Source organism: Cetorhinus maximus, chromosome 19 (genome assembly GCF_964194155.1).
Source record: "Cetorhinus maximus chromosome 19, sCetMax3.hap1.1, whole genome shotgun sequence".
NCBI classification, from domain to species: Eukaryota; Metazoa; Chordata; class Chondrichthyes; order Lamniformes; family Cetorhinidae; genus Cetorhinus; species Cetorhinus maximus.
In genome coordinates this window covers 74,806,080-74,816,436 of record NC_135897.1, presented here as the reverse complement: position 1 = coordinate 74,816,436, position 10,357 = coordinate 74,806,080, and the positions used below count along the sequence as shown (strand labels likewise).

Genomic DNA, 10,357 nt, shown 5'->3' with positions numbered 1-10,357 from the left:
GCTCTTACTTTCTTGAGGGACCTCATCAAAAGCCTTGCTAAAGTCCATGTAGACCACATCAAATGCATTACCTTCATCAACACTCCTGGTTACCTCCTCAAAAAATTCAATCAAATTTGTCCCTTCCCTTAACAAACCCATGCTGTCTATCCCTGATTAATCTGTGTCACTCCAAATGCAGGTATATTTTGTCCCTCAGAATTCTTTCTAGTAACTTCCCCACCACTGAGGTTAGACTGACTGGCTTGTAATTTCCTGGTCTATCCATTCCTCCCTTTTTTAATAATGGGACAATGTTAGCAGTCCTCCTGTCCTCTGGCACCTCACCTGTGGCCAGAGAGGATTTGAAAATTACAGCCAGGGCCCCTGATATCTCTTCCCTTGCCTCCCTTAACAGCCTGGGATACATCTCATCCAGGCTGTGGATTTATCCACTATTAAGGCTGCTAAACTTGCTAGTACCTCCTCTCTTGCAAGATTAGATTGAAAACAGTTTCAGAGAATGTATTCATCCTTCACGCAGATCACTACTTTAAACCAAAATTTCATTGACATTATGGTACCATTCTGTATCAGTCCAAAAGATTGTTCAAAACGGCAGTCTCAAGCTTCACAAAAATGCAGGACTAATATTAGGAAGCACTTTGTGATAATGATCAATATTTAATAATGATTTTTCCGAAAAGGTCGGCGGAGGCATGTCCTGCCCTGCGGAACAAAAACAGAATTATCTGGAAAAACTCAGCAGGTCTGGCAGCATCGGTGGAGAAGAAAAGAGTCGACGTTTCGAGTCCACATGACCCTTCAACAGAACTGAAGTATAGTTAGGAGAGGGGTGAAATATAAGCTGGTTTAAGGTGGGGGGCGGGGGGGAGAGAAGTTGAGGGTGGGGTGGTTGTAGGGACAAGCAAGCAGTGATAGGAGCAGATAATCAAAAGATGTCACAGATAAAAGGATCAAGGAGGTGTTGAAGGTGGTGATATTACCTAAGAAAAGTGCTAATTAAGAATGGATGGCAGGACACTCAAGGTACAGCTCTAGTGGGGGTGGGGTGGAAAGACTGACAAGGTATTCCAGTTGTAGATTTAAAAATAATGGAAATAGGTGGGAAAAGAAAAATCTATATAAATTATTGAAAAACAAAAGGGAGGGGGAAGAAACGGGGTGGGGATGGGGGGGGTGGGGATGGGGGGAGGGGGAGTTTAAGATCTAAAGTTGTTGAATTCAATATTCAGCCCGGAAGGCTGTAAAGTGCCTAGTCGGAAGATGAGGTGCTGTTCCTCCAGTTTGCGTTGGGCTTCACTGGAACAATGCAGCAAGCCAAGGACAGACATGTGGGCAAGAGAGCAGGGTGGAGTGTTAAAATGGCAAGCGACAGGGAGGTTTGGGTCTTTCTTGCGGACAGACCGCAGGTGTTCTGCAAAGCGGTCGCCCAGTTTGCGTTTGGTCTCTCCAATGTAGAGGAGACCGCATTGGGAGCAACGAATGCAGTAGACTAAGTTAGGGGAAATGCAAGTGAAATGCTGCTTCACTTGAAAGGAGTGTTTGGGCCCTTGGACGGTGAGGAGAGAGGAAGTGAAGGGGCAGGTGTTGCATCTTCTGCGTGGGCATGGGGAAGTGCCATAGGTGGGGGTTGAGGAGTAGGGGGTGATGGAGGAGTGGACCAGGGTGACCCGGAGGCAACGATCCCTACGGAATGCTGCCAGGGGGGGTGAAGGGAAGATGTGTTTGGTGGTGGCATCATGCTGGAGTTGGCGGAAATGGCGGAGGATGATCTTTTGAATGCGGAGGCTGGTGGAGTGATAAATGAGCCTGCGGAGCTGGTTTTGAGCGATTAGTACTTCAGTGCTGGGCAAGTTGGCTTGGGAGAGGACACTGCTGTTGGACTGCCTTTCTTGCCACCAGATTTGGAGGATATTGCGAAGGTACAGCTGGTGGTACTTCTCCAATGCGTTGAGGCGCCTGCTGTAGATTGTCCAGATCTTCGAAATATGCAGAAGTTTGGGGATCACCGGTGACCGGTAAACCATGACCTTAGTCTCGGGTTTGAGATCCTGGTCCTCAAGTACTCTTTTTTCTCAGTCACCTGAAGGATGAACTGGCACATTGGAGATGATGATTAATTTTGTTGTCTATGTCTAGCTTTGTCCAGACTTCCGATGCAACTGCTCTACTGGGAACTCAGTTATGGCAGGAGACTCCCAGGAGGACAGAGGAAAAGGTTTAAGAATGTACTGAAGAAGTCAAACCTATCAGCTCATGAGAGACCCTGGCTTATGACCGACCAAAATGGAGAATGCTCATTTGGGAAGACATGAGTACACCAAGAGACTTTGTCGGGAATATGCAGAGGCAAAGTCGAGGTGTCAGAGGGAGTGCACAAACCTCCAAATAACCTATCTACCCAACTCTTCAAGCACGACCTGTCCATGTGGCAGAGTCGGCAGATCATGCATTGGGATTATCAACCATCTCAGAACCCATCAAAATGGAATGGAAGAAAGTCATCCTTAATTTCGAGGGACTGCATAAGAAAGAGAAGAAGAGTGAAGGCAACAATATATTTAAGAGGTCTCAACTACTTGTGGTAATTTGTTCTACATTCTTACCACCTGCTACGGACTCAAAATATCAACTCCGTTTCTCTCTCCACAGATGCTGTCAGACCTGCTGAGTTGTTCCAGCATTTTCTGTGTTTGTTCCATTGAAAAACATGTTCATTGCGATTTCACTGTTTGCGAGGTTTCGTGGGAATGAGGTTCATGAATGACAGGACTTTAGTGTAACCTTATTGATACCCAATAGCTTCATTGTTTATATTTATGATCTCTAATTTTTTGCTTACCCTCAAGTGGAAGCATTTTTATTATGTTATCCCTGTCAAATCCTTTAATTATTCTAAAGACCTCCATCAGGTCACTCCCCAGCTTCCTCTCCTCTGGAAAAAGGGCCTCACCCTTTTCAGCCTTTTCTGATAAGTATATCCTCTCAGTTCTGAAAGAAATGGTGAATGTATTTTACATTTTCTCCAATGTCTTCATATCCTTTTTATAATTTGGAGACAGAACTTTTCACAGTGCCAAACTGCGTGGCACTCCCAAATATGGTCGAACCAAAGTTTAACATAATTTCTTGGATTTTCAGTTCTATCCCTTTAGAAATGAACCACAGATCTTGGTTTCCTTTATTTATGGTCTTATTAATCTGTATCGCTACTCTTAATGATTTGTGTAGCTGTACCCCTCGATCCCTTTGCTCTTCTACCCCATTCAGACTTTTATTATCCAAGCAATATGTGGCCTCCTTATTCCTACCAAATTGCATAACGTCACACTTATCTATATTGAAATTCATTTGCCAATTACATGCACATTCCGCAAACTGATTAATGTCTTACAAAAACAAAATACTGCAGATGCTGGAAATCAATGATGAATTCTGATGAAAGGTCATTGATCTGAAATGCTAACTCTGTTTCTCTCTCCAAAGATGCTGCCAGACCTGCTGGATATTTGCAGAATTTTCTGATTTTATTTTTTAGTAATGTCTTCCAGTATTTTGTCATTTTCTTTTAACTACATCCCCCAATTTGGTGTCATCCACAAATTTTGAAATTGTGCTTCTAATTCTCGAGTCTAAATCATTAATGTAAATTGTGAACAACATTGATCCCAGCACTGATCTCTGTGGAACATCACATTTGCCAGTCAATGGAGTTATCGTTAACATTTTGTTATTGTTTTCAGTTTGTAGCTAGCTTGCTAACTCCTGACTCCACAAGCTCTGGCTTTAGTCTTGAGTTTATCATAGACCTTTTGAAAATCCAAATATATTATACCCATTGAATTACCCTTGTCTACTCATTCTGTTATTTCTTAAAATAATTCAACAAGGTTGGTCAAGTATGATCTTCCTTTTTGAAATTCATGCTGACTATACTATTATATTTTCAATTTCTAGACACACTGGATTGCATTATCTTTTCTACCACTGATGTTAAGCTAATTGGTCTATAGTTCCTGGGACTTGTTCTGTTTCCCTTTTGAAAAAATTTGAAACATCTTAGCTGTCCACCAGGCCTCTGGCTCTATTCCCTTTTTGACTGAATTGTTATACTAACATGAATGAGGTAAGGCCATTCATCCATCTTCTACAGATCAGGTACACCTACCTTATCACGGAACATATTGAATCTTCTAAGGAAAAATTCTGCATAAATAAATATTCCCTGATCCCCAAAATTAATTGTAAGGAAAATTTCTAGAATATCCATTCAGCCCACATCTCTTCTGTCATATCCACCCTTGCTGCCCTCCACGTACTTTTAAGGGTGACCAACTCCCCTTGAACAGTATTTGTGTGATTATTCCAGCCTCTTGGTAAAGTTTGTTCTAAAGAACATCAAGCCCTGTACACCAGGAGCACTGACTGTGCCACTATTTAAATGAGCTGACCTTGCATTATAGCACAAACACAGAGTGTGTGTGGGTTGGGCTGCAGACTCCTGAAGCTCAGCACCCACGACTTAAGTTTGACTTGTTTATATACTGAAAACATACCCTAACAAGGAAAGGCTTTGTTTATTCTCTGAAGAGGTAATACACGTCACTCTGAGCTATGGAAGTTGCATTTCCACTGAGGTTTTTCTTGATTGTCCACCGTAACATCAATGGAAGATTCTCTGGGGTTTTTGGAGATTTTCTGCCCGAAGTTATAGCTGATGACTGGGCAAATGAATGGCAATATTTTTATTTGATGTGACCAGAACAGAACTATCCGAGACTGGATTGGCTTTATCAAGTCAGTTTTATTTGTTTAACAAGTAGCGATTTAAAAAAAAAAATTTACATAAGAACACCGGTTCCATGAAATCAGTGTATGTACACAAGAATGTGAAATTATCAGCATTACCCACTCCCCAATAATACCTTACTAATTTCAAAATGCTCTGTCACCACATTAGCCCAAGGATAGCAAATGATTAAAGTGCCATGTTTGCCTTTTTATATTGTTAACGTCTAAAAAGATCATTTTAAACTGTTGAAAATAACACAATCAAAATTCCTTTCAGGTTTAAAAAACTAGGAGTACATACTATATGTTCTGATGAAACTATTACATTAATGTTTTAAATACAAGTAATGAAGCTTGTATGAAGAAAACAACATCAGATTGTTGATATATTGAGATCATTTCACCACTGCAGTTACTGTTTCGAGATTATAACTTGTAACTTATCATAGGTTTTAATTTCAGCATAACACCATGAAATATTTAATATTTCTCGGGGAGAGAGACTGCGAGGTTCTTAAGCAAATTGATATAGGGAGTGACAAGGTATTGGAGGTGTTGGCAGGCTTGAAAGTGGGCAAATCTCCAGGTCCGGATGATTTGTGTCCCAGACTGCTGAGGGAGGCAAGGGAGGAAATCGCAGGGGCTCTGACCCAAATTTTTAATTCCTCTCTGGCCACGGGGGAGGTGCCAAAGGACTGGAGAACAACAAATGTGGTTCTGCTATTTAAGAAGGGTTGTTGAGATAAGCCAGGGAACTAAAGGCCAGTGAGTCTCACGTCAGTGATAGGGAAACTATTGGAGAAAATTCTGAAGGAGAGAATCTATCTCCACTTGGAGAGGCAAGGTTTGATCAGGGATAGTCAGCATGGCTTTGTCAGAGGGAGGTCATGCCTAACAAATTTGATTGAATTTTTTGAGGAGGTGATCAGGTGTGTAGATGAGGGTAGTGCAGTTGATGTAGTTTATATGGATTTCAGCAAAGCCTTTGACAAAGTCCCACATGGGAGACTTACAAAGAAGGCAAATGCACATGTGATACAGGGTAATTTGATAAGGTGGATTCAAAATTGGCATAGTTGTAGGAGACAGAGGGTGATGACAGAAGGATGCTTTAGTGACTGGAAGCCAGTGTCCAGTGGTGTACCAAAGGGATCTGTGCTGGGTCCCCTATTATTTGTCATTTATATAAACGACATAGATGACTATGCGGGAGGTAGGATTAGTAAGTTTGCAGATGACACAAAGATTGGCCAGTGGTTAACAGTGAGGTTGAGTGTCTTGTGCTACAGGAAGATATAGACGGGATGGTCAAATGGGCAGATAAGTGGCAGATGGAATTTAACCCTGAAAAGTGTGAGGTGATATACTTTGGAAGGAGTAATTTGACAAGGAAGTATTCAATGAATGGCATGACACTAGGAAGTTCTGAGGAGCAAAGGGACCTTGGCGTGTGTGTGTCCATAGATCTCTGAAGGTGGAGGGGCATGTTAGTGGGGTGGTGAAAAGGCATATGGGACACTTGCCTTTATCAATCGAGGCATAGATTACAAAAGCAGGGAGGTCATTTTGGAGCTGTATAGAACCTTGGTGAGGCCACAGCTGGAGTACTGTGTGCAGTTCTGGTCGCCACATTATAGGAAGGAAGTGATTGCACTGGAGGGGGTGCAGAGGAGATTCACCAGGATGTTGCCTGGGATGAAATATTAAAGTTATGAAGAGAGGTTGGATAGACTTGGGTTGTTTTCGTTGGAGCAGAGAAGACTGAGGGGCGACGTGATCGAGCTGTACAAGATTATGAGGGGCATGGACAGGGTGGATAGGGAGCAGCTGTTCCCCTTAGTTGAAGGGTCAGTCACAAGGGGACATAAGTTCAAGGTGAGGGGCAGGGGACATGGGGGGATGTGAGGAAAAACTTTATTACCCAGAGGGTGAGGGTCTGGAATGCACTGCCTGAGAGGGTCGTGGAGATGGGTTGCCGCACATTCTTTAAAAAGTACCTGGATGAGCACTTGGCTATGGGCCAAGTGCTGGTAAATGGGATTACGTAGGTAGGTCAGGTGTTTCTCATGTGTCGGTGCAGACTCGATGGGCCGAAGGGCCTCTTCTGCAGTGATTCTGTGATGGTAAAGGCTTAATCTAGAATGGAAGAGGAGAACTGAATTGGAGAAAACATTGCCAAATGGTGTTAACAACAGGGTAATAAATTATTCTGTATTCTTGGCTGAGTATCCACCGTATTACCTGGGAGAAATTAGTTTGCAGTATTGGCTGTTAGTTGGTACCAGATGATATTAGCAGTGAGTGGCATCAGAAGACGACAGATATTGGCATCCAACATAAAAGGGAATAACATAAAAACTGTTGTGCCGACAGAACTCATAAAGGAACTAAATAAAAAATGGGGTAGAATTTTTGTGGGTATTCCACGCTGCCCTGATATAACATTGGCAGAAACTCCGGAACATTGGTGTAAATTGCTAATTACATGTTTCTCTGGGGTTTCTGTTAATCTGCAGAAATCAAGGTGGAAGTTTGAGAGACCCCCCATGGAAATTACTAGAGATTACCATCTAAAAGAATACATTTTAACTCATATATAACTACAAAAATTGTAATTTTAAGGCAATGAAGTAATCTGTTTTAGACAGAAGTGGGGATGTTTCCTGATGATTGCACAATGTTCAGCACCATTTGCGACTCCTCAGGTACTGAAGCAGTCTGTGTCCATATGCAGCAAGACCTGGACATTATCCATGCTTGGGCTGATAAGTGGCAAGTAACATTCATGCCACACAGCGCCAGGTAATGACCATCTGCACTTGATGTTCAATGGCATTACCATTGCTGAATCCCCCACTATCAACATCCTGGGAGTTACCATTGATTAGAAACTCATCTGGACCAGCCATATAAATACTGTGGCTACAAGATCAGGTCAGAGGCTGGGAATTTTGCAGAGAGTAATTCACTTCCTGACTCCTCAAAGTCTGTCCACTATCTATAAGGCACAAGTCAGGAGTGTGATGGAATACTCTCCACTTGCCTGATGAGCGCAGCTCCAACAATACTCAGGATGCTCGACACCATCCAGGACAAAGCTGCCGCTTGTTCAGAACCCGTTCTACCACCTTAAACATTCAGTCCCTCCACCAGCGATGCACAGTGGCAGCAGTGTGTACCATCTACAAGATGCACTGCAGCAACTCACCAAGGCTCCTTCGACAGTACCTTCTAAATCCTTGGCCTCTACCACCTAGAAGGGCAAGAGCAGCAGATGCATGAGAACACCACTTGCAAATTCCCCTCCAAGCCACACGCTATCCTGATTTAGAACTATATCGCCATTCCTTCACTGTTGCTGCATCAAAACCCTGGAACCTCCTACCTAACAGCATTATGGGTGTATCTACACCATATGGACTGGAGCAGTTCAAGAAGGCAGCTCACCACCTTCTTAAGGGCAATTAAGGATGGGCAATAAATGCTGGCCTAGCTAGCGACGCCCACATCTTGTGTCCTGGTGCTGCTCCTATTAGCCCTTCTTCACAGTTACTGCATTCTTGACATAATAAGTAGAAGCATTCAAACAAGGAACTTGCCCCCATCAAATTATCTGTACTTTGAATAGTTCAAGATAAAGAGCAGAGGTGTGTAGCAATCTACTAGAAAATGAAGTTCAGCATGGAACTGATGGGTTAATTACTTAATGTACATTTGCTTTAAATGAAAGCAGACCCACAATTTTCTCACAATTAAAAATACAAAGCATACCTTGTTTTAATAAAGATTTATATTTTGGTTATGCGTTATCTCAGCATTTAAGGTTTCTGAAAAAAATCTGCATGTGCTAATTGGCAGTTTCTCCATAAACAACCTTCCAATTCTAGGCAAAGGTTTTCTCCTCTTGCCTGAATTTTCAATGCATCTCATTATTGCACAATAATATACAAGGCCCTGGGTGACAATGATTTCATCTCTGGAATTTAGGCTTTGATGTAGCTGAGAGCTCTAGGAGAAACCAGTTTGGGTCCACTCGTCTCAGTTTCAAATGGGTTGAGCTCCACTGGATATCACTTATAACCTGAATAACTACCAAAATATATAGGTAACCATGACATGAAATGCTCTTTATTCTACAAAGTCAATGCTTATTTGATTTATGGGGCTCAGATCATTTATCTATATTACGCACACATTATTAAATAAACACTATCTGTGTAATGTACTCATGGCACAAAGTTATCATGTCGTCTCACAAATTAGGCCAAAGATTTGTTAAAATCATCAGATGCCTGAAAATGATAAGGGTGTGATGCTCTATCAAAGTCCTACACTGGTTTTATTATGGTGTGAAGATCAGTGGAGTCCACATCTGTTCTATAAGATGCTTACAATATTTATCATTAGGAAAGAAGAGTGGCAGAGGTTTTGCCAAGCTTGGTAACAGCACCATTACTTTACTGACGACTAGTTACTTTGTTGACGTGAGTGTGTTTGTAAATGTTACCAACAGTAGCAAAGTGGCAGGTTTACTGGTTGCGTTTGCTAGAGTCTCATCAGCACCATAAAATAACGTTTGATCATCTTCATCGCCATAATAATACATTTTAAAACATGATTAGGAACAGCACCATTTTATCCTTTTGAGTCCACATTTATTTTGTGCAGACTTGACAGCGGCTGATTATGGATCGCAATTCTCCTGCCTTTAGTGTTTGTGGTCTCGGTTTCCTGCAATATAAATATAAAGAATTTCTGTAGGCTCCTCTCATTAGTACTGTAATTATGCTCAGTTCATAAATGGGCGAACCATGACTTCAACTAGAGCTTCTGGGTTAATGGAGACAATGATTTAGTGTTTGCAAGCCTTTGAAGGAAAGCACCATATACACTACTTGTAGTAGAAAGAGTTTGAAGTGAGGGGTGGAATCTTCCGTTCTGGAGTCTAAGTTCGGAGTTGGGAGTGGAAGTCAGAGTCCAGGATTTGACGGCCCATCCCGGCCGACGGGATGTTACAGTCACACCGAACTGAATGGAGATTTAAATGGCTCGCTGCATCCACCGGCGGGGGAGGGTGGGTGGGGAGGCACACTGCGGGGGCCGTAAAATCCTGGCCAGAGTGTTTTCCACTGGAGGGTGGGACAGCTGAACATGCGCGATCTTGTGCTGTTCAGTTCATGACTTATGCATCTGTGCAGTGCATGGCGAATCTCGTGGCAGAGGAAGACAGGGAGTCTCTGTCCCCACCGTTACCTATTGGGGTCAAAGGTCCAGGTGCCATATTTAAAAGGTAGAGTTGAACATACAGTGCGGCCCCACGGTTGAATGAAGCCCTCCTGGAGACTCTCCCCCCAGGCCGTTCAGGAAAAGCGGGAGGTACTGTTTTCCCAGGCTGGCAGCAGGAGGCCCTCCCGCCTTATCATGATGACATGGGTGGAGGTCACAGTGGAGGTTAGCACCCATGGGTCCAAAGCAGAAATACTCAGCAGTGCAGGAAGAGGATGAATGATCTGCTGCACTCTGCCAATGTTTATGCACCGTCTACTCACTGCAAACTGACATT

General features: G+C 42.8%; 1 protein-coding gene across 1 annotated transcript in view; it reads right to left on the bottom strand.

The window, feature by feature from the left end:
- Positions 1-7,478: 7,478 nt before the first annotated feature.
- Positions 7,479-10,357, bottom strand: part of col4a3 (collagen, type IV, alpha 3) — an 83,289-nt gene continuing 80,410 nt past the window's right edge. The window contains exon 28 of the mRNA XM_078564449.1: positions 7,479-9,525. Within this exon, the coding sequence (XP_078420575.1) occupies positions 9,450-9,525 (76 nt within the window). The 3' untranslated portion in view covers positions 7,479-9,449. The remainder of the gene's footprint in view (positions 9,526-10,357) is intronic.